Source organism: Parambassis ranga, chromosome 5 (assembly GCF_900634625.1).
Source record: "Parambassis ranga chromosome 5, fParRan2.1, whole genome shotgun sequence".
Taxonomy (NCBI): Eukaryota; Metazoa; Chordata; class Actinopteri; family Ambassidae; genus Parambassis; species Parambassis ranga.
The window spans coordinates 3,613,154-3,638,180 of NC_041026.1; the positions used below are offsets into that span (position 1 = coordinate 3,613,154).

General features: G+C 43.9%; 1 protein-coding gene and 1 long non-coding RNA gene across 10 annotated transcripts; one reads left to right on the top strand and one right to left on the bottom strand.

Moving 5' to 3' along the window:
• On the top strand, window positions 1–23,248 carry LOC114435379 (uncharacterized). 9 transcript variants are annotated; one of them, XM_028405042.1, is made up of 7 exons: window positions 17,353–17,521; window positions 18,381–18,571; window positions 18,767–19,164; window positions 19,247–21,024; window positions 21,581–22,020; window positions 22,123–22,485; window positions 22,555–23,248. In XM_028405042.1, exons 5-7 carry the CDS (start codon window positions 21,594–21,596, stop codon window positions 22,764–22,766), a joined length of 1,002 nt encoding a protein of 333 aa, XP_028260843.1. In that variant the 5' UTR covers window positions 17,353–17,521; window positions 18,381–18,571; window positions 18,767–19,164; window positions 19,247–21,024; window positions 21,581–21,593; the 3' UTR covers window positions 22,767–23,248. The 9 variants fall into 9 exon arrangements, with proteins under 9 accessions (XP_028260846.1, XP_028260850.1, XP_028260843.1 ...); XM_028405043.1 differs by having other exon boundaries at window positions 18,431–18,571; XM_028405044.1 differs by lacking the exon at window positions 17,353–17,521 and having other exon boundaries at window positions 17,537–18,571; window positions 19,247–19,511; window positions 19,819–21,024.
• On the bottom strand, window positions 11,163–12,526 carry LOC114435387 (uncharacterized). Its single transcript, XR_003670587.1, has 3 exons — window positions 12,416–12,526; window positions 11,795–12,192; window positions 11,163–11,629 (listed from the first exon to the last, which is right to left on the bottom strand). It is a non-coding gene; the product is annotated as an uncharacterized LOC114435387 (long non-coding RNA).
• Window positions 23,249–25,027: the final 1,779 nt, after the last annotated feature.

Consider the following 25,027-nt stretch of genomic DNA (forward strand, 5'->3'; position numbering starts at 1 on the left):
CATGAGGGATTAATGAAGAGTCAGTCTTCAATGTAACCTTCATACAGAACAGATGAAGCTGCTTGGAGGAGCAGCGAAACATCTTCAAGACAACTCCCCTTGTCCACTTCAACCTTCAACCTTCAGAATACAGGTGGTGGCAAAGTGCTAGCGGACGCTAACGGACATAGGGGTAAGAGGACAGGGTTCGTGTTCCGATAATCCGATACAGACAATACTGCTTAGAATGCACGTTCATGATTAGTTGAGTGTTAGATGAGTGTTTGTGTGTGCACACTCACCGCTGTGTTGTTGTGTGACTGATCGTGTCAGAGACCACAGATGAGAAAGGATTTATTAACCAGGAATTGACAAAGAGGCACAGAACATGTAATCATGGCACAGACCCAGCCTCTGAATGGTGACAGGTGAGATTTTAAGGATGATAAAAAAGACACACACATACAAATATTGGACAGGACCTGCAGACTGGAAGAACATTTACAGGGATACAGGAAACGACTGGCAGATAACAGCTTCAAAATAAAAGCACAAAGTTAGGCTGCGATCATTGGTGAGACCGCACACAAATCAATAGTTCCATTAATTATGCAGAGATCACCTGTGGACAGTGCTGGAGGAAGACCTGAAGCTTGGTCCTTAAGTAAAGCAGCAAAATACTCCCCCTGCGGCTCTGCTATCATTGGAGCTGATGGAGCCACCTGATTGGTTTAAACTCAGAGACAGAAGCACAAATATTTTTGTGTAGATGGAGGCGACATGTTGGAGATACTGTGTTCATAAAATGTAACTTAAGTACAGTAAAGAAGTACAAATACTTAGTTACTTTCCAGTACTGCTTCTGTAGAGAAACAGACTGAATGCACTGAGTGTCTGTAGAGATTTCATTGAGTAAGTACAGGATGAAAGACTCAGAGCTTGTCTTGTGTGTCTCAGGAAACAAGTAGTATTCAATAGATGGCATCACATAAGCCAAATGCTACACTCATTAAACAGTCACACCAACTAAAATCGTCCGGGCGACAGCAAATTAAATTGGCAAGCAAAGCTAACACAATCACTCCTGCTGCTGTCAGTGAAAAGATGACTCTTATCCATCGTCTTGTCTTGGACGATGTTGGACTCAGAGCTGGACTCAGAGCTGGTCTGTCAGGGTGTGTCTGAGCAGCAGCTGCTGTAAAGGACGAAAATGTGAGTTGAGACTTGTTGATGTTTAAATGAACATGTGGACTGTTTGAATTGAACCTGATGCTGTCTGTCTGTACAGAATATTATATGTTACAGTTAGAAGAACAGAAATCAGACAGTTCTCAGCAGACAGCAGCTTTAACTTACTCACCAGAGACTGTGAGCTCACAGCTGGAAGAACCAGAACCAGAAGCTGTCCTCACTGCACACACGTACCGACCAGAGTCTTCAGTCCTGAGTCTGGACAGATGAAGTCTGATTCGTCCTTCTCTGAGGGCGTCTGTGTCACTCTGGACTCTTCCTGAAAAACCTTCATCCACAGAGAGCTCAACACCAGCATGGACCAGATACAGGACTGATACATTCTGTCTGGTTAAATGATAACAGAGGACATCAATCCCCTCAGTCTTAGTCTGAGTGTCTGTGGGGAACGTCCACTCCAGTGTGATGTTGTGGTTCTCCTCTGCCTGATAGGAGCTCTGTGTCTCCTTCACTTCAAGTGCTGCTGCTGAGGAGGTGAGGATGAGGAGCAGCAGGATCATCTTCTCTCTGTGAGAGGACACAGAGGTGAAGAGTCATCAGGTTCAGTCAGTACGGCTACAACAACATCAATCTACAGTCTGACTGAAACTCACAGTCACACTCTGTGTCAGCAGGTGGCACTAAACACAGTTACATGATACAATACATGACACTCTTTTATAAATGTAAACATCATAAATGTTCAGAACAGACAGCAGCTCACATCAAGTCTCTGGAACATTCAGTTAACTTCCGATCCTCACAGACACACATTAAAACCTGTGTTGTGGTGCTTAACAATAAACACACCACTCCTCTATACACTCCAACACATTCAGCCAATGTCTCACCTTGGGTCTCTTTAACAAACAGCAGTCTGTCCTGAGACGGAGTCAGTTTTAATGTTAATCAACTCTGAAGCTGCTGCTACTCCTGAGGTGAGCTTATAAAGTGCGAGGTGGCAGGTATGTGGTTTAACCAGTCAGGAGCCTTGTCCTGTGATTCATCTCTAATTTTATAACACACCTAATCACCACACAAGCGGAGTACTACATTAAACACAGACAATCCGAACTGTGTGTGTGTGTGTGTGTGTGGATGCTGCTGCACACACACACACTGATTGATGAACACATGCTGACAAACGTGTGCGTGAACGCGTTGTTTACATTTCTAATGTTCATATAAAGTGCATCAGGAAGTAAACAAACACACAAACACACACAGTCAAACCTGTTCAGAAGAAGAGTGAAAGTCTTTGTTTTGATGTGAGCGGCTCCCCCTGCTGGTCATGTTTGAGAGGACACAGAGGTGCTGCACACACACACTTCTCTGTCACCAGGTGGCGCTGAAGGACACATTATGTATGTTCTCACGCTTTACGTATGTGGGCGGGGTTTTAAGCAGGACCAACATGGCGGCTCGTTTAAAAAAAGTAAAATGAGTTTCTGCAAACACGTGGCGACAGATGAACGGCGTAGTTTATGGATCGGACTTTATTGTCGTTTCCGGTCGCCATTGTTGAGTTTTTGTGCAGGTTTCAAGGAGACGTCGAGGCGGACAGTTTTTACCTCGGTGACGGATTCTACTGCTGCCTGACTGACTGCGGACATGTTCCACACGCTGACACAGTGAAGCAGGTGGAGTTCACAGTAAGTCCTCCACCCGCACACATACACACACACACACACACACACACTGAGCTGCAGCCTGCGGTGTATTAGGACGAGCACTCGGTGCTCGATTGTTGCTGCCTGTCAAGATGAGCGTGTGCGGGGATCGATTACTTTGTTGTTGTATGCATAGACACATGTATATTATACACGTGTGTTCATGTGTTCGTAAATGTTCATCAGTGTCAATATAAAAAACATTTTTAACAATTAATTGTATTATATGTAAACATTTGTGCTCTTTATTCAGAAAACCCCCCAAAATAATTATAAACATTAAAAATTTAGAAATGTCTTAAACCTATTAAAATTATTATACATACAAGATCCACAGCAGCAGCACATTACCTTAGTAGGAGGGGAAATACTGTGGTTCAGTAAATGACTATTAATGTGTGTGTGTGAGAGTTAGATACAGGAACTACATGGGATGAGAAAGGAAGAATAATACAGAAGTAGGAGAAAGAGGACTCAAAGAGAAGAAAGGAAGGAGGGGCAAAACAAAAATGGTAATCAGATTACATGAAATAACAATACAAATGTTGTCTTTGGTGCTTGTTTGATTCCCAAATATCTTACTGTTTGTGTGTGGATAGATCAATGACGGACATCAGCTCAAACTCTTTGTAGAACGCTGCATTGTCCGTTTCATTAGTTTAGTGGTAAATTTGCCACATCCAATATGGCGACGGGCCAACCCGCCAAAAGGGGCGTATAGGTGCATATGTCATGGCTGTATGTGTATGTAAGTATGAGGTCACAGTGAGACAGCGCAGTGTGATTCACTGGATTAGCCCCGCCCACAGAGGGATCAGCCAATCGGAGGCAGAGGAGGAGACTGAACGATGACTAACACGGAAACTGAAAGCTGTTTGAGCCCTTATTCTCCTTCAGTGTGTGTGTGTTCAGCTGTACAGAGTCACAAGGTAAGAGCCAGTGTGTTGTAGTTGTGTTAGTGTGTGTGTGATGAAGAACAGTTGTGTAAATGTGTTGGACTGTTTGTATAGAAGTGTAAAAACAAGGTGTTTGTTCAGATTTTATTTGAACTCATTAACATGGAGCAGCCTTAAGTTTCACTTTCACGCCTGTGCCCCAGCAGCTTTGTGTAACAGTAACATGTATCATGTTGTTGTCGTTTCTAGAAGAGTTGTGTTGTTGTTTCTCTGACTGTAAAATCACTTGATGATATAAAAACATGTTCATACAACAGACTTCCCCTGTGCTGTCTGACACATGTTACACTGTAAAAAATGAACACATCAGTTTTAACTTCAAACGTTTTTTTACAGTGAGATCCAAAACGACTCATTTATATTCCCTGACAGAGAAGATGATCCTGCTGCTCCTCATCCTCACCTCCTCAGCAGGAGGAGAAGTGGAGGTGACACAGAAATACTACCAGGCGGAGGAAAAGCACCACATCACACTGGAGTGGACGTTCACCACAAACACTGATGATACAGCTGAGGCGATTCATATCTACTGCTGTCGTTCAGCCAATGAGAAGTGCCCTCTTCTATATGATGTCTATGAAGGTGTTGAGCACCCAGAAATAGTGCATGAAGGTTTTTCAGGAAGAGTCCAGGTGGACACAGACGCCCTCAGAGAAGGACGAATCAGACTTCATCTGTCCAGACTCAGGACTGAAGACTCTGGTCTGTACTGGTGTGCTGTGATGCCGGATCATGATTCTGAGTACAGCGGCGCCATGTGTGAACTGACTGTCTCTGGTGAGTAAGTCAGACCTGCTGTCTCTGTCTGATTTCTGTTCTTCTAACTGTAGCATTCTTTGTCCTTTACAGCTGCTGAGAAACTAACGCAGAGTCCACCAGCAGCAGACACAGGAGGACAGACAGGACTCACCATTGGACTTACAGCAGCAGGAGGAGTTCTGCTGTTTATTATGTACAGGGCTATTGTCCAAAACAGAAAGAGAAAAAATGAATGACATGTAGAGTCTCAAAAAATCAGCACCCACCCCACTGAGCACGTGCAGACCTCCTCTTCCTCTGACAGCCTTCATCAAACATGTGGTTTTACAATAGACAATAGGTGTTAAGTTGTGGGTGTGAGTGCCCCCTGGTGGTAGAACATGATAACTACAGTCAGGAAGACCGCTGCAGATGTGTGAATGTGAACACACTGTGTTATTTACACACACACAGAATGACTGACACACACATGTAAACATGTATAAATACACACTACATTAAGACATCACAGCATTTGATCTATTTTAACGTGAGTATTGATCAAACAGTGAAACACTGCTTTGTGTTACAGTTTGTATGATAGCAGGGTGGAGTATACCATGGCACATTCACACCCACTGCTGTGTTGTTGATCATGTGTGTGTGTCTGTAACGTTGCAGCAGCAGGTTTGTGTTTTGTGCAGGTGTCCTGTCAGGAACATTTTACTTTAGTATATAACTCTGATAAACAGTGACACTGCTGCAACATTCAAACCTGTGTCTGAGTCTGAGCTGTCTCCAGTGTTTCTGTTTGTAATGTGAAGGAGACATTAATACTGAATATTTTACAGTAAAACACTGTTAATCTTTACGTGGCTCAAAAATGTTGGACATGGTCGTTTATTTTTTCAATAAACGGCTGACGCCTGTCAGGGATGAAATTCCCCTTGTTTCTTCTGATCCCCTCCCAAGTTGGTTTATGAGGAAGGAGCGGATAAATTCTGGTCTCAAGATTACAATTTATTGAACAATGAGGCAGATTCTGAGTCACAGAGCTCTGGGTTGTTGAGACACAAAGAACCAAACAAGAACGAACAAAGCAACAACAACCCCTGGACATGGAATTCACACATTGATATACCACAGGGGCGTTCCTGCCCCCCCCCCCCCCTCTTGCAGACCCTGGGTCATACAGCGAATAGACGATTAGTGTTTATTCCCTAATAAAGTAAAGCTTCAATTCCTTAAATCTCGTAGGTTGTGAGGCCGGTCTAGGGATGACCATAAACTGGGCACTCAGGAGAATAACACATTCCTTTAGAATCTGGCTTTTATCAGGTCCGAGGTGCTGCTGTCCTTAGATTCAGTATCCTCGAATTACTTAGATTTTCTATAAAACTTCCTAACACATAAACACTTATGAAAATCACATTATTAAGTGATAAACACTTGAATACTTCATGTTAGGGACACACTTTTATACATGTGAACACACACTGCATGTTAACAGTGCAGAATAAATTCTTTCACCCTTCACACCTGACGGTGCAACAGTAACAGCACCAATTGTTTCTGAATAACTTGGAACATGCTCATTTGTTGGACTTGGAACAACAGTAACATTAGAGAACAGGAAGAGCTGGGGTGTGTGAGGACTGTGATTCCTCTGGTGGACTAAAGCTGCATAAACAATGGTTAGACTGTTAAATCTTTGGACTTTTTACAAATGAACCTAACACATCTGCAGCTCTGCTCCAGTCCCCTTGTTTCACATGATCATTTTGAACAGTGTGTCCAAGAGGCATCTGGACTCAAGGATGGTGTTTTAAGATGACGGCTGTTATAAGATGAAACATCACTTTTATTCACACATGACATATAAACAGTATAACAGACACATGTTGATGCAGCAGTCTGAACACTGAATGAGTCTATATGAATAACAATATTGTGTTTTTAGTCATCATTGTACAAACAATTAAGCAACAACTCAGCCAATCAGGACAGCTGCTCCTCCTGCTGCTATCAGTGCAGTGTTGAGTCCTGTCTGTCCTCTACTTGCTGTAAAGGACAAAATCTGAATCACTGATTTACTGTCTGAATTTCACCAAGAACAACATTGTGTTTGGTGGCTTGTTGTTCTGAGACACCATATTGTTCTTTCTTCCTGCAAACAAAAAATAAAACTACAATGATGATCAGGAGAACTCCTCCTAGTATCAGTCCAATGATGAGGACTGTCCGTCTTCCTGTGTCTGCTGGAGGACTCAGAGCTGGTCTGTCAGTGTGTGTCTGAGCAGCAGCTGCTGTAAAGGACAAAAATGTGAGTTGAGACTTGTTGATGTTTAAATGAACATGTGGACTGTTTGAATTGAACCTGATGCTGTCTGTCTGTACAGAATATTATATGTTACAGTTAGAAGAACAGAAATCAGACAGTTCTCAGCAGACAGCAGCTTTAACTTACTCACCAGAGACTGTGAGCTCACAGCTGGAAGAACCAAAACCAGAAGCTGTACTCACTGAACACACATACAGACCAGAGTCTTCAGTCCTGAGTCTGGACAGATGAAGTCTGATTCGTCCTTCTCTGAGGGCGTCTGTGTCACTCTGGACTCTTCCTGAAAAACCTTCATCCACAGACTCTGAGAGCTCAACACCAGCATCGACCTGATACAGGACTGATCCTTTCTGTTCGGTAAAATGAGAACAGTAGACATAAATGTCCTCAGTCTTAGTCTTAGTGTGTGTGGGGAACGTCCACTCCAGTGTGATGTTGTGGTTCTCCTCTGCCTGATAGGAGCTCTGTGTCTCCTTCACTTCAAGTGCTGCTGCTGAGGAGGTGAGGATGAGGAGCAGCAGGATCATCTTCTCTCTGTGAGAGGACACAGAGGTGAAGACTCATCAGGTTCAGTCAGTACGGCTACAACAACATCATGTTGTGTCTTCTTAAAACAGTGAGTGTAGCAGAGAGAAACAGGAACAAGTCATTTTTTCAGAATAAAAGCGTCACTTCAGAAGTTCAAATATCAACCTGTTTGTTTGTGCTGCTAAACTAATGAACACATGAACACAACAGAAACACTCTGTGTCTTACCTCTTGTCAGCCGACTGGAGTCTCTCTGAAGACAGACGCACAATCTCCAGAAAACAGTTACACAACTGCAGGAGTGTCCCTTCAACACAGCAACATTAATGATGTGGAAATGGGAGGAGTAAAAAGCTGCACTGGGACATTTCACATTTGTTTCTTGACCTTGATGAGAAAAGACTGGCTGTGATGCCGGATCTTGATTCTGTCAGGGTTTGAGCCAGGGCAGTTATTTTGTTAGTTTGTTTTCTGTTTGTATTAGTTCTAGTTTTATTAGTTACTTCCAGTTTTATTTTTGGTACTTGACTGTTTCCCTTGTGTTTCAGGTCTGTTGACTTCCTCTTCCTCGTGTGTGCACCCTCCCCCTCCTGTGATTACCTGCTCCACCCTAATGTGCCTCACCTGTGTCCTATTGTCTTCCCGCCCTCCTGTGTATAAAGTCTGTGTGTTTCCTTCCAACCTCTTGTTGCCAGTTTGTTTTGTGAGCAATCCATACGACCCAGCCGTCCAAGTAGCCTATCTGCTCTTGTGATTTTCTCTGTGAGTTTTCGAGTGACTTTTGGATTTTTCTTGTGCTTTGACTTCGTTTGGGTTTTGACTACTGTTTTGCCTTTGCCCTTCTGGATACCTTTGCCTCGTGGACTATTTGAGTTAATTTATCTACGCGGTCTTGTTGGACTGTATTTAATTTATCCTTATCCAAATAATACAAACGTACTCCAAAGAAAATAAAAAGGGAACTAAGGATCACAACCACGAGGTTGGAGTCTAACCACTATGATTTCTCTTTAACGAACACAAAAGACCGCTTACCAAAGGTTCACACAGAGCAGTTCTCACAGTACGGGTTACAAATGAACATTCAATTTAAACACGAGGCAAGCCACAAACAAGTTCCTTCACAAGCCAGAGAGAGAGGGGGAGAGAGTTCACGCCACACACGGCTACAAGTCTTTCCCCGTCTGGTTGTAGTTGGCCTTCGCCTTTTCAAATGGGCTTCCTGAGGTGCGTCTTGGTGATTGGCTGAGGAGCGAACCAATCACGCAGCGGCTAGTCTTCGGTCCGCCAATCGCTGCAGCTCCTGCTCAGCCTGATCGGTGTCCATTCATAATTTCACACACACATACAGTCCATAAATCACACATACGGCCCGGGGGCCGTAACACCCCTCCCCTTAAGAGGGAAGCCCATTCCTGTAATAAACAATTTTACACACGGGACAGAGCATCGGCCAACACATTTTCCTTCCCCTAACTCTGGCCTGAATTAAACAGTTTGCCGTTTACTTCCGGCTCCGCTGCATTTGTGTCCTCCATCTTATATCGGCCCTGACAGATTCTGAGTACAGCGGCGCCATGTGGGAACTGAATGTCTCTGGTGAGTAAGTCAGACCTGCTGTCTCTGTCTGATTTCTGTTCTTCTAACTGTAGCATTCTTTGTCCTGTACAGCTGCTGCTGCTGCTGCTGAGAAACTAATGCAGAGTCCTCCAGCAGCAGACACAGGAGGACAGACAGGACTCACCATTGGACTTACAGCAGCAGGAGGAGTTCTTCTGTTTGTTATGTACAGGGCTATTGTCCAAAAAGGAAACTTATTTGAGCCTCAGCCTGGAGAGGGTGCCACTCCCCTGGAAGACCTCCTGCCTGGTTCCTGTACCTAAGAAGTCATCTCCATCTGGCCTCAGTGATTACCGCCCAGTTGCCCTCACATCTCATGTGATGAAGGTGCTGGAGAGGCTGGTGTTAGCTAAGCTTAGGCCGCAGGTGAGATCTTCTCTGGACCCTCTGCAGTTTGCCTACCAGCTGCGTCTGGGGGTGGATGATGTGTCATCTATCTGCAGCAGCGAGCTCACTCACACCTGGATGGTGGTGGAGGCACAATGAGAATCACATTCTTTGACTTCTCTAGTGCCTTCAACACCATCCAGCCTCCATTCCTTGGTGAGAAGCTGCTGCTGATGGGTGTTGGCAGGTCCACCGTCTCCTGGATCACTGATTACCTGACAGGCCACAGTTCGTCCGGCTGGGTGGGGTCCTGTCTGATACGGTGATGAGTGGTGTAGGAGCCCCACAGGGCACTGTGCTTTCTCCATTCCTGTTCACCTTATACACCTCAGACTTTCAGTACAACTCAGAGTCATGTCAATTACGGAAGTTTTCTGATGACTCTGCAGTTCTGGTGTGTATAAGTGGTGGACGGGAGGAGGAGTACAGGAGGCTGGTGGACAGATTTGTGGAGTGGGCCTGAGGGAATCACTCTGCTGCTGCTTAATGTAGACAAGACCAGAGAGATGGTGATTGACTTCAGGAAGGAGGGGAAAGCATTGCAGCCCCTTTGCATCCTGGGTAAGGATGTGGAGATGGTAGAGGAGTACAAGTACCTGGGAGTGACCATCGACAGCAGACTGAGCTGGAGGACCAACAGCACAGCTGTGTACAAGAAGGCCTGCAGCAGACATTACTTCCTGAGGAAGCTGAGGTCCTTCAACGTGTGCAGCAAGATGCTGGAGATTTTTTACCAGTCTGTTGTTGCAGCACTCTGTTCTCCTCTGTGGTCTACTGGGGGGGGCAGCATTGCAGCCAGTGACACCAACAGACTGAACAAACTGATCAGGAAGGCTGGCTCTGTCATTGGCTGCAGACAAGAGACCTTTGAAGCAGTGGTGGAGAGGAGGACACTGAACAAACTGTGATCCATCATGGATCACCCCGACCACCCTCTCCTTCCTGTACTGGACAGATGGAACGCTACAGGAAATCTTTCCTGCCTCATGCTGTAGGACTGTAAAACACCTCCTCTCTGTGCCAGAGATAACACTCAGTGCTGTAAGGGACAGATTCTGCACAAGGTTTTGCACAAGGTTTAGGTTTTTAACTTTCAAACCGCACACTGTTGTTCTTGTATATCATACCATATAATTTCATATCTTCATACCAAATTGCACAATCCCATTCAGATTTATATTTATACCTGCATTACAAATTGCACATTTTTGCTTCTGCACTTGTGTTTGTATTTATCTTGCTGTAAATAATGTGTATACTGTTTAATTTTTACTGTTAGAGGTATATTTGTTATTTTTTTTGGTATGCTTGAGTGATTGTATTTGGCTGCTGCAACAGTGAAATTTCCCAGCTTGGGATGAATAAAGTATTTATATTCTCTTTATTCAGGAAATAGCTGACACCTGACGGTGCAACAATAACAGCACCAATTGTGTCTGAATAACTTGGAACAAGCTCATTTGTTGGACTTGGAAGACTGACAACAGTAACATTAGAGAACAGGAAGAGCTGGGGTGTGTGAGGACTGTGATTCCTCTGGTGGACCAAAGCTTCATAAACAATGGTTAGACTTTTAAATCTTTGGACTTTTTACAAATGAACCTAACACATCTGCAGCTCTGCTCCAGTCCCCTTGTTTCACATGATCATTTTGAACAGTGTGTCCAAGAGGCATCTGGACTCAAGGATGGTGTTTTAAGATGACGGCTGTTATAAGATGAAACATCACTTTTATTCACACATGACATATAAACAGTAATGACTGACACATGTTGATGCAGCAGTCTGAACACTGAATGAGTCTATATGAATAACAATATTGTGTTTTTAGTCATCATTGTACAAACAATTAAGCAACAACTCAGCCAATCAGGACAGCTGCTCCTCCTGCTGCTATCAGTGCAGTGTTGAGTCCTGTCTGTCCTCCTCTACTTGCTGTAAAGGACAAAATCTGAATTACTGATTTACTGTCTGAATTTCACCAAGAACAACATTGTGTTTGGTGGCTTGTTGTTCTGAGACACCATATTGTTCTTTCTTCCTGCAAACAAAAAATAAAACTACAATGATGATCAGGAGAACTCCTCCTAGTATCAGTCCAATGATGAGGACTGTCCGTCCTCCTGGGTCTGCTGGAGGACTCAGAGTTGGTCTGTCAGTGTGTGTCTGAGCAGCAGCTGCTGTAAAGGACAAAAATGTGAGTTGAGACTTGTTGATGTTTAAATGAACATGTGGACTGTTTGAATTGAACCTGATGCTGTCTGTCTGTACAGAATATTATATGTTACAGTTAGAAGAACAGAAATCAGACAGTTCTCAGCAGACAGCAGCTTTAACTTACTCACCAGAGACTGTGAGCTCACAGCTGGGAGAACCATAACCAGAAGCTATCCTCACATCACACACATACAGACCAGAGTCTTCAGTCCTGAGTCTGGACAGATGAAGTCTGATTCGTCCTTCTCTGAGGTCTGTGTCACTCTGGACTCTTCCTGAAAAACCTTGATCCACAGACTCTGAGATCTCAACACCAGCATCGACCTGATACAGGACTTGTGTGTGGTTGGCTACATGATAACAGTTGACATCAATGTCCTCAGTCTTAGTCTTAGTGTGTGTGGGGAACGTCCACTCCAGTGTGATGTTGTGGTTCTCCTCTGCCTGATAGAACCTCTGTGGCCTCTTCACTTCAAGTGCTGCTGCTGAGGAGGTGAGGATGAGGAGCAGCAGGATCATCTTCTCTCTGTGAGAGGACACAGAGGTGAAGAGTCATCAGGTTCAGTCAGTACGGCTACAACAACATCATGTTGTGTCTTCTTAAAACAGTGAGTGTAGCAGAGAGAAACAGGAACAAGTCATTTTTTCAGAATAAACACGTCACTTTAAGAAGTTCAAATATCAACCTGTTTGTTTTTGCTGCTAAACTAATGAACACATGAACACAACAGAAACACTCTGTGTCTTACCTCTTGTCAGCCGACTGGAGACTCTCTGAAGACAGACGCACAGTCTCCAGAAAACAGTTACACAACTGCAGGAGTGTCCCTTCAACACAGCAACATTAATGATGTGGAAATGGGAGGAGTAAAAAGCTGCACTGGGACATTTCACATTTGTTTCCTGACCTTGATGAGAAAAGACTGTTGTGAAATTTTCGTCCAATCCAAAGCTGTCTGCATCATTGTTTCCTCCAGAGATGGAGGCTGGAGAGAGAGAGAGAGAGAAAGAGAGAGAGAGAGAGAGACGGTTGAGTGAGGTTTCCTCTCAGATCTGCTGTAAATGGAGGTTATAGTTGATGTTAAACATCAGCAGGTTTAGTGTTTCTAATCACTAAAAACACATCTGCAGACAGAATGTTAGATATGAAGGAAAAAGAAAACAGAGAGCCAACAGTAATAGTAGAAAACAGAAAGAAGTCCATACACACCCTGTTGGCTCAGCCAACAGGGTGTGTGTGAGGACTGTGATTCCTCTGGTGGACCAAAGCTTCATAAACAATGGTTAGACTGTTAAATCTTTGGACTTTTTACAAATTAACATCTGCAGCTCTGCTCCAGTCCCCTTGTTTCACATAATCATTTTGAACAGTGGGTCCAAGAGGCATCTGGACTCAAGGATGGTGTTTTAAAGACTTTTTGCCACTCCCAGTGTCTTCCCTGCCCTTGGGTATTTATTGTCGGTCTCCCTTCACTCCCTGCCACATCCTCTTGTTGAGTCCTCCGGAGTGTTCCAGTCTTGTTGAGTTCTTGTTCCTCTGTGGATTTCCTTACCTGTTTTTGTGGATTACTCTGCCCTGCTTTGGTTTGTTTCTGTGCTTTGGGGCTCGTTGATTATTCTTTGTGTTCTGGCTGTTTGATGGCTAATTATAGCTCACCTTTAGTTTAACCTATCAGTCCTTGAGTTTGCCTGCACCTGTGTCTTCTCAGCTGCCTCACTCCTGACAGTTGGGAGTTCCTGGTCCAATCCAAGGAAGGAACATTGGTGGACCGGTGACAGGCCGAGGTGCAGCGATGCCCATGGGGGGAGTAGGCGGGCCTGTATGGTCTGATTCAACAAGTGAGTTGCTTTTGCTCAAAATATGGAAGAAGTTCATGCTGGTTCTGATTTCGTCATGTGGATGGTCAGGTGTGTGTGCTTGCCTGGGAACACATGGCAGCAGGATGCACTATGGGAAGAGGCCAGTGCGATGCTTTGGACAAGGTTCTCTTGAGAACCGTTTGGTCCTCCATCCACGTAAGTATTGTTGCAGATGATGTGCCCCCTTTCATGGAATCGGTACTATCTCATGGATGTGGTCTCTTTTAGCAAGATAATGCACCGTGCCAAAAAGCAACAATGGTCCAGCAATGGTTTTAGGAGCATACCGAGTCTGAGGTGTTGACCTGAAATTCTCCAGATCTCAATCCTATGGAGCTTGTCGATGTTTAAATGAACATGTGGACTGTTTGAATTGAACCTGATGCTGTCTGTCTGTACAGAATATTATATGTTACAGTTAGAAGAACAGAAATCAGACAGCTCTCAGCAGACAGCAGCTTTAACTTACTCACCAGAGACTGTGAGCTCACAGCTGGAAGAACCCATTGACAGTAAAAACTATGGACAGAGCCTCCGTGACGTCACCCGTTTGTTTCTGAAGAGCCGTTTTGAGTCTCAGTGGGAGGTTCCGGGACGTGATGACCGCCGCCATGTTGGCAGCGTCACGTCAACTAAAACTCCGAATATGGACAAAGAGGGGGGGCACGAGCGGGGTTTAGGGGGGCGGGCGATCGTGGAAGCAGGAAACTCACGCTGTGATACGTCAACTGTCTGTCACTCAAGCGGCAACGCCCATAATTAGGCGTAATTTTAAGTCCGAATACAATTGAAACGAGTGAGTTGTAAAAAAATTCACCCCCCCTACAACTGACACTAGAAGACAACCTATCATCTGAGACCACAGCGATTTTTTGTACCAGGCCGTAAACATGTTCTTTTCTGCTGTGAAATCGGCCATTTTAACATGGGAGTCTATGGGAAATTACTCGCTTTTGGAGCCAACCCCCAGCTGTTGCAGCGTGAATTACAAGTTTTGACACTTCCGCATGGGCTTCCACTTTGAGCCCCGAAGGTTGCCGCTTGGAAGAACCAGAACCAAAAATTGGCAAATTAGTGCCCCCTGCAGCTGCAGGCGCCCCTGATGCTGAGAAGCTGCCGTACACAGAAGCTGTGAAAGGAGGGGAGGGGGTGCGGGGGACAGCTCACCTCTGGGTCTCCAAACGGAACGACAGTGAGTAAAGGAGGAGGTCTCACTCTGTCCTGATAGTGTGCGTCACTGCATGTTTGTGTATAGCAGCGTGAATGATCCGAAGGAGTGAGAGGTCTTACCGTTAAGATCATTAAACAACACGGAAGTTTGGGGGCCAAACCGGACAGACAGCAGAGCTGCAGGCAGAGAGACAGAGGACTGTAGTCTGATGCTGGACTGAGAGTCTGATGCTGGACCGAGAGTCACTTGCCCGGGGAGTAATTCAATGTAGAACCGCCACTGACAACGCACAGCAACCTGAAACGTCTCCCTCCCACCAACTGAAGAAGGAAAGGCCTCTATCTCATATCAGCAGCTGATTGGCCGGCCGATGCAAAGACCTCAGGCCACTCAGCAGAGGGCTCCACACTTCAGTTCACCAATCACTGCCACAGCAGCATCTGCTGAACACACTGTTGTTGCAGTGATCTGTTGTCTTCTTAAACCAGTGAGTGCAGCAGAGAGAAGCAGGAACAAGTCATATATTCAGAATAAGCATCACACTACAGAAGTTCAAACATCAACCTGTTCAACAGAAACACTCTGTGTCTTACCTCGTGTGTGCAGGACTGTGCCTTCAGTACACTCACATCAAATGATGTGGGGAAATGGGAGGAGTGAATCCTCTCAAAGGTCAGACAGAGCAAACTTAAAGAGTTCACACATCAGTTTGTCTGGAGGCAGAAGCCCTCTGCTTTTACTAAAGCTTCTTCTCTGCTCTTTGTAAAGCTGTTGGTGTCAATAAAGATTTATGTGTTGATATTTATAATAACATGTCTTCAGTCTGCTCCTCCGAACATGTGCCAGACTCTTCCGTTTGTGTCTTTGTGATCACAAACAACAATAACTGTAACAAACTTTATGGATCATTGCACAGAAACAAACTGCTGACATCGAGCTCATGTGACCTGAGTGTTTGCTGGGGATTTAGGGGTTAATGATACTATTCTGATATTTGAATAGATGATGATGATCAATAATGTTTAATGGTCATTATGTGTGTGGTGAATGATCATCCAAACATACAGGGTGACTCACAGATTAACAGATTAATAATTGGATAATTTACAGATTATAAATAATCCATTTAATTCAAAGTAAATGTAAATATTATTTTAAAAAAGTGATTAAAAGTGAGTACTTTTAATTGATAAAACGTCCTGGTGAAGAAAATAATGGAACTCATCAGCATTTTAAAAGTGTTGAAGACCCTCAAATCTGACATCTATGCCCGACAGTAGGTGGCAGCACTTGGCCATGTGACATGCGCAGTTCCTCGTTGATGACGTACTTGGTAATGGCCGCACAGTAAACAGAAAGCGGGAAAAAATGTTTGCCTGCAGCTTTAAGGTAAGTAACAGGCCTTTTTATTCAGTAAACCATGCCGGTCTGTAGTCTGTCAGCTTGTATTTATTTGTGTGATTTCTTGGGCTCGGTTACATGTCAGCTAAAGTAGCGTACTTTGACCGAAACGTCGCCATTCAACAGGTGAGCTAATGTTACAATTAGCATGTGTAAGCTAGCGCTAACGACCTTAGTTTACACGTCGGTTGGTAAAACTCAATCAGTAAGTAGCTATAACTGAGGTTAAACAGTTGGTACGGCCGATACCAGCGGTGGTGCCGGTGTTGTGCTAAAAAAAGTGATGTCTGGCAAAAACTGATTTCGCGGGAGCGCGCACGGCGCCTTAAAGCTGCACAGCCGAGTGTATGTAGCTTCAGCTACGGCTGTTTGGTCTCCTCCACACTGCTGCAGCTCAACAGTCAGGTTCTGACTTCTTGTAAAGACCGATCTGTGCCATTTTTATGCGTGAAAGAGATGGTGACGTTATTGTTCAGATAGATAGAGTGCATTACACTCCAAAGACAGTTTAATCCAGAGTTAGGCCAAGGAGGAGAAGACAAAGTACATGGCATTTAAGACACGGAGACAGATGTCATTTAGAGTAAAAAATCAAGACCTAAGTAATGTTGAGCCACAAATAAGCGCTCAGGCACTCTGTAGAGGCCATACTCACTTTTTGGCAGGTGGAAAATGCAGTTTATGAGGTGTATTGATCCTGTGCAAGTGTGTTAACCGGTACAGACGGGCTGGTTGGATTATAATCTGTCACATATAATAGACAAGAATGAAATCAAGTAATTTTCAGCCACAAATAAGCACTCAGGCACTCTGTAGAGGCCTTTTGGCAGATGAAAATGTTAGAAATGTGATAACTAAGAATGAATTGAAGTCATTTGGAGACAGAGCTAACCTCAGGAGCACTCTTATTGTAAACAAACTCAAACATTGGTCCTCTGGTGAAGCTTCCTTCAGCCCAGCAGGGGGCAGTAGAGGAACTATAATGTTTATGTGCCTCATGCTGTTTAGTCTGTAGTTTACTGTCTTCCATGAGTTTATTCTTTTTCAATAAGACATAATCAATCATCACTTTCTGAGTTTGTGTGTTGAATCGTGGAATATCCGTGTGCATCAACATGAAATTTATATTTACTTAACTTCTTCATGATACTTCAACTAATAAATGAAAAATAAACTCATGAGCTGCAGGGTAAATGTCCGTATGGTGCATGCCCCGCCCAAGGAGGAGGGTGGGAGGCCGGACGAAGCAGCAACTTAAAGAAGGAAGCTGATGTGGGACTGGTGGTTGGTTTCACTTGTGTTAATCCTGGCTGCACACACAGCTCATTTTGTGTTGTAGCTCTTCATCGTGAGTCAGACAAAAAGATTAGAGTCTGTATATGACTTCATGGTCATCGGATTAAAGCTCCTCAAATAACTTAAGGTAAATGTCATTTATTCAATATTTATTGGAAAAAAAAACTTTTGTGTCATGAACCTTTTATAAAACAGTATGTTGTGTGCTGTGGTACATTTATGTTAAGACTAATACAACTTGTGTTTGATTATTGGAATATCTAAAAATGAATTGATTAAAACATAAAGAACATTCAGTGTTGATCTGCTGCAGCACTTTCAGGGAGAAATAACCTGTAAAAGCAGCTTCAGACAAAATGCTTTGGATGGTGTGTTGGTTTATGTTGGTGACTTGTGAGTTCAAATGTTTCAGAATCAGAGTGTAAATTTATTTTATCTGCTTCTCATCGTCACAAAAAGAACAAAAGGTTTTACCTTCTAGTTTCTGTTTTGGAACCACACTCATGTGATGAAGAGGCTCCAGTTTATACACACTTGTTATGGGTAGTTTACACTTTACAGGGTGTACTGGAAATCAGCAGAGTCACTTTTTGGCACAACAATGTAAATCGTTAAGTGAGACTGTGCATGTGCCTTGAGAAGACATGAGATGGTGAACCTGGAACCTCAATCAAAAATCAATAATAATCTTTAATCTGACTCTGCTGCTGTCTGTATGTGCTGAATGCAGAAAAGCTGCATGTTTTATGTGACGACACAACACACACAGCTCCACTCTGTCTTTATCAGCTGAACAAAGACAAAATGGCGTCAATAAAATCAGCGTCAGACTGGATTTGAAGCAGACGAGAGTCAGTGGTACAGAGATTCTGGGGCAGGGAGTGTCAGGATCGGACGGGCAAATGGAGCAGAGAGAAAAAACACATTTGTGATATTATCGAGGCTCAGCATTTTCTGAAGACGTTTTCTCTGACGCCCTGCACTAGAGATAAACACTTAGGGTGTGTCAGCTTTCACGTTGTAACTTTCTCGTGAGGCTCATTTGACTGATAAGGAGTTTAGAAGCTGGAGCTCCTACCTCATGTCTGACGTCCCCTCTGCTGCGCCATGATGACTTCATGTGTCCAGCTGAAGACATGAAAGACGTGCAGCTCGCTGCTCCTTCTCCTACAAACAGGTATGTTTCTAAAACTCTGTCTATACTTCACAGTTTGTTTTCATGGTGTATCAGCTGTTTACTGTTTACATCTGGCTGATGATGATGTCATCATCCTTGAGGTGTTGATGCAGGACAAAAACATCCACTGTATTCTGCTTTTTTCACACGTTGCTCCTTGTGAACTTTAAACAAAGCTGCTGTGTCCTCTCACAGAGAGAAGATGATCCTGCTGCTCCTCATCCTCACCTCCTCAGCAGCAGCACTTGAAGTGAAGGTGACACAGAGCTCCTATCAGGCAGAGGAGAACCACAACATCACACTGGAGTGGACGTTCAACAGAAACACTAAGACTGAGGACATTTATGTCCTCTGTGAACATTTAAACAAAGAAAGAGACCTGGGTCTGTACTGTTACTATGCTGGTGTTGAGCTCTCAGAATTTGTGGATGAAGGTTTTTCAGGAAGAGTCCAGAGTGACACAGACGCCCTCAGAGAAGGACGAATCAGACTTCAGTTGTCCAGACTCAGGACTGAGGACTCTGGTCGGTACGTGTGTGATGTGAGGACAGAATCTGGAGTTGGTTCAGCCTCCTGTGACCTGAGAGTCTCTGGTGAGTAAGTTAAAGCTGCTGTCTGCTGCGAACTGTCCGATTTCTTTCACCACGTCTCAACTCACATTTTTGTCCTTTACAGCAGCTGCTGCTGAGACACACACTGACAGACCAGCTCTGAGTCCAGAACCAGACACAGGACGATGGACAGGAGAGAGAGCTGGACTGATAGCGACAGGAGTTGAGGTCCTTCTGGTCCTCAGTTTGGTTTTCATTTATTTTATGATGACAAAAAGAAAAAATGTGTCAGCTAGTGCACAGAAACAGTCCATCAGCAGTAACCGGACTAGTCTTAATGAAACCTCCACGTTTCCTGATGTGGTCCAAACTGCCTGATTTGCCTGAAGGTAAATTTGCCCGGCATGTATGATATATTTTGCAGATTTTAAACTCTTCTTTTAATGATTCCTACACAGAAAACTTCCACCTGGTTTCAGTGAACATCACGTCCGTCCTGCAGTCAGTCAGACAGACAGTGTTTGAATGGAGTGTGTTAGGCTCTGCCTCTGTTATCATGCACAAACACACACTCTCTTATCAGCCTGCGACACACTGCAGTCATGATTCTGACATCAGCTTATATCTGCATTACATTGATCTGTTCTGAACGTTTTTACAGTGATTCTGTGTATTATGTGATCATCATGTAAACAGGAGTTCCAGAGTGTTGGGGCAGAGCAGCTGAATGCTCTATAGAGGACAGAGGGGCAGGTGGAGGGGAGGGGAGGGGAGGAAGGCTGAGGTCGATCTGAGTGTGTGCAGAGGTATGGAGAGCAAAACCACATTTTGGGTCAGTCCTCAGTTCATGACTGCAATATCTCAGGAACATTTTGGGAAACTTTCCAAATTGCTGTGTGTTTGCTGCACTCGCCGAATTGCAGCAAAATAGTCATCTTAATTTAGAGAGCGTGGCTTTTAGACAGCCTTTCAGCAGATTAAATATGACGGAGCTAAAAATACACACTTGTGTTTTGGACGTGTCAACAACTTCTACTTCATGAGTCACATAATTTAGCAGGGGAGGTGTCCATAAGCTGCACCTCTTTTCTAACATTAAATATGCATTTAAAACGTTGCATATCTTTGCTTTTCCATTGTGTACCAGCTGTTTATGCTTTACATCTGGCTGATGATGTCATCATCTTCAGTGATGATGCAGACCAGCAGTTTCTGAAATGATATTTCAGACCCATCCTGTGCATTTTTAAATCACACACATAAATTAGGACAGCAGTTTCTCTTTTACAGAATGAGTAGGACTGAGTCTCTCTGGCTGTGTGAGGTCTCTGTGTGTTCATCTTCACCTGTGTTGTTTCCCCTCACACTGTGACGCTGTCTACTCTTATTGTAAACAAACTCAAACATTGGTCCTCTGGTGAAGCTTCCTTCAGCCCAGCAGGGGGCAGTAGAGGAACTATAATGTTTCTGTGCCTCATGCTGTTTAGTCTGTAGTTTACTGTCTTCCATGAGTTTATTCTTTTTCAATAAGACATAATCAATCATCACTTTCTGAGTTTGTGTGTTGAATCGTGGAATATCCGTGTGCATCAACGTGAAATTTATATTTACTTAACTTCTTCATGATACTTCAACTAATAAATGAAAAATAAACTCATGAGCTGCAGGGTAAACGTCCGTATGGTGCATGCCCCGCCCAAGGAGGAGGGTGGGAGGCCGGACGAAGCAGCAACTTAAAGAAGGAAGCTGATGTGGGACTGGTGGTTGGTTTCACTTGTGTTAATCCTGGCTGCACACACAGCTCATTTTGTGTTGTAGCTCTTCATCGTGAGTCAGACAAAAAGATTAGAGTCTGTATATGACTTCATGGTCATCGGATTAAAGCTCCTCAAATGACTTAAGGTAAATGTCATTTATTCAATATTTATTGGAAACAAACTTTTATGTCATGAACCTTTTATAAAACAGTATGTTGTGTGCTGTGGTACATTTATGTTAAGACTAATACAACTTGTGTTTGATTATTGGAATATCTAAAAATGAATTGATTAAAACATAAAGAACATTCAGTGTTGATCTGCTGCAGCACTTTCAGGGAGAAATAACCTGTAAAAGCAGGTTCAGACAAAATGCTTTGGATGGTGTGTTGGTTTATTTTGGTGACTTGTGAGTTCAAATGTTTCAGAATCAGAGTGTAAACTTATTTTATCTGCTTCTCATCGTCACAAAAAGAACAAAAGGTTTTACCTTCTAGTTTCTGTTTTGGAACCACACTCATGTGATGAAGAGGCTCCAGTTTATAACCACAGTGCCTTCACTTCCTCCTTCATGACAGGAAACCAGGCTAAAAAGCCTCAGCAGCAGAGGGCAGGATCTGTCCCTCTGTGACATCACAAGGGGCTCCAAATCACTTTGAATAATAACCAACAAAATCCTTTGTGTTTGATTCTGATTGCAGTTCATGACTCGTGATGACGTCCCAAAGAAAGCACATTGTCTGCAGCCTCCTGCTGCTCCTCTTCATCACCTCACATGTCACAGCATTCGAAGTGAATGTGACACAGAGTGATTATAATGCAACAGTGAACCACAGCATCACACTGGAGTGGACGTTCCCCACCAACACCTCAACCTCCCACGATAAAACCAGCATCGCCTGTGACGTGATCGCTGAGCAGAAATCCTACATCGTGTATCAAGCTGTTGGAGGTGTGGAGGTGCCTCATACTCAGGATGAACGTTTTTCAGGAAGAGTCCAGAGTGACACAGACGCCCTCAGAGAAGGACGACTCATACTTCATCTGTCCAGACTCAGGACTGAAGACTCTGGTCTGTATGTGTGTGATGTGGGCACTAATCATGGAGGAGGATCTGCTGTCACACAACTGAATGTCACTCGTAAGTTGATTCAGATCACTGTTCCTTGTTATTTAGTGACTTGGTTGTTGAAATGGACTTTATTCCTCAGTGTGTCTGCTCCTCTGTCCTTCTCTGTCTCAGCAATAACACCTCTGACAGTGAAGGTGACACAGAGCTCCTATCAGGCAGAGGAGAACCACACCATCACACTGGAGTGGGCGTACAACAGCACTGGCTCTGCATTTGAGGAGCTTGATGTCCACTGTTCACATTTAGCAAAACCAAAAGAGTTAGTCCTGTATCAGGTCTATAAAGGTGTCGAGAGGCCAGAGTTTGTGGATGGATGTTTTTCAGGAAGAGTCCAGAGTGACACAGACGCCCTCAGAGAAGGACGAATCAGACTTCATCTGTCCAGACTCAGGAAGAATGACTCTGGTCAGCATAAGTGTGCAGTGAGGACATGTTGCGGTTACGGTTTTGCCCTCTGTGACCTCAACATAACTGGTGAGTAAGTTAGTTTATCAGGTTCATTTCAAACATCAACAAGTCTCAACTCACATTTTTGTCCTTTAGCTGCTGTTCACAGACCAACTGAGAGACCGACTCCAAGTCCACAACCAGACACAGGAGGACGGACAGGACTCAGCATTGGACTGATAGCAGCAGTTGTTCTGGTTCTCTGTGTTATATTTGTTATTGTCAGAATGAAAGGTCACTCAGACAGTCAGTCTGTCTGTAACAGCAGGACTCGTCTCTTTCAAAGAGAGCTCCAGGTAAGAGCATGAGTCAATACTCCGCTGAGGAGAACACAACTCAAAAGTTATACCTGAACTGTCTGTAACATGTGACCTGCTGAACACAGGACAACACTTCAATGTTTCTTTTACTCAGTAGAAAAAATAAAATACAGAATCTGGAACATTCAAAACTTTAAAAGTCTTTTTGTGACTTTTGACCTCTTAACAATCAACAGCCTCCTCAGAGGTGACGGTGTGTGATGGAAGCGGACTGTGTGTCAGTCAGGGTGCAGATCCAACCTCTGGTGGAGTCTTCTTCTCTCCAGTAGGGGGCAGCAGATGTCACTACTGTTCAGTTTGTAGCATTTAGCCTTTAGAGAGAAGGTCAATCACTGTTCTCTGAGTTTGTGTGTTGCATCATGGGATATCGGTGTCAATCATCAGCACACAGTGGTGTCATTTATATTAAATTAAGTTCTGTAATTAAACTGTTACATTCAACCTCATGTATCAGTCACCCTGAATTCACCCTGCACATCTCTGTAATTATGCAAATGCACTTTATATTTCTAAAATAAAAGCTTCTGATGAACTTGTTGCTGACTCAGTGTTTCTGTCTGAGTGTCTGTCTCCTTCAATTCTTCTTCATTCTCTGTCACTGTGTTAATGTCTGTGTTCTCTGTGCCTGTTTATACCTGGATATACGGTAACATGTTAGCTTTGGTAAAAACAAATTAGCTCAGCACAGAGCGGGGATGGGCGTGTGACGGAATGACGTCACTGTTTTCTTCCGGCGCAGACGCAGGCAGGACCGAGTCCGAGCTGAATCGATCGGTTCTGATACAAAGTGCCGTTATGGACCTTCATACACTTTACTTCATAAACTCGTTTCAAGGAATTATTGTCGAGGCATCAGAGAACGTTTAGAAAGGAGCCGCCATGTTGGTGCTGTGTAAAGTCAAGAGACACGAGGTGAGACAGCGTGTGTTGTTGTCAATGTGTTTGTTAGTGATGAAGAACAGCTGTGACTAAAAGTGTTGGCCTGTTTGTAGAGAAGCAGAAAAACGAGCTCTGAGAGGTTTTATGAAACAGCTCGGTTCACAGTACAACATTTAGTTTCACTTTCACTTTGAGCAAGCCAGCAGCTGTGTGTGTGTGTGTGTGTAAACCAAGTAAATAAAAGGGAATATGCAAATATAAGAGCACTGGAATATTTCTTCAGACATCAGCAGCTGCTACAGTCCAAAAGTAGCATCTAACCAGCAGTGACATGTTTGACAAGAACTATCAGGCTAAAATGAGACACTCTTGTTCTGTCACAGGATGGAATGCTGCTGTTGACACCTGAAACTGTTTATTAGTCTTTCTAATGTGACTACAGACGTTAGTTGTAGCCGTGCTGACTCTTCACCTCTGTGTCCTCTCACAGAGAGAAGATGATCCTGCTGCTCCTCATCCTCACCTCCTCAGCAGCAGCACTTGAAGTGAAGGAGACACAGAGCTCCTATCAGGCAGAGGAGAACCACAACATCACACTGGAGTGGACGTTCCCTACTGACAGTGCCTCCAATAGACTTTCTATTTTCTGTGAACTGATTGTTGATCATAAATACTTTGTCCTGTATGATGTCTATGCTGGAGAGGAGAAGCCAGACTCTCAGCATAAACGTTTTTCAGGAAGAGTCCAGAGTGACACAGACGCCCTCAGAGAAGGACGAATCAGACTTCATCTGTCCAGACTCAGGACTGAAGACTCTGGTCTGTATGTGTGTGATGTGAGGACAGCTTCTGGTTCTGGTTCTTCCAGCTGTGAGCTCACAGTCTCTGGTGAGTAAGTTAAAGCTGCTGTCTGCTGAGAACTGTCTGATTTCTGTTCTTCTAACTGTAACATATAATATTCTGTACAGACAGACAGCATCAGGTTCAATTCAAACAGTCCACATGTTCATTTAAACATCAACAAGTCTCAACTCACATTTTTGTCCTTTACAGCAGCTGCTGCTCAGACACACACTGACAGACCAGCTCTGAGTCCAGCTCTGAGTCCACCAGCAGACACAGGAGGACGGACAAGGCAGCGTTATGGACTGATAGCAGCAGGATCTGTACTGATCATCAGTGTGGTTTTATTTTTTTTATTAACAAAAGAGTAAAAGTAACTAATTCTGACAAAACCTCCACTTCCTCTGGAGGTTCCTCCAACATCTTATTAACAGAAGAAAATATCACAGCTTTGAGGAAAAAACATCTGGATCGCCCCCCTGGTGGCTGGCTGCAGTACAGGTCAGAAACCTGATAGTGGAAGTGAC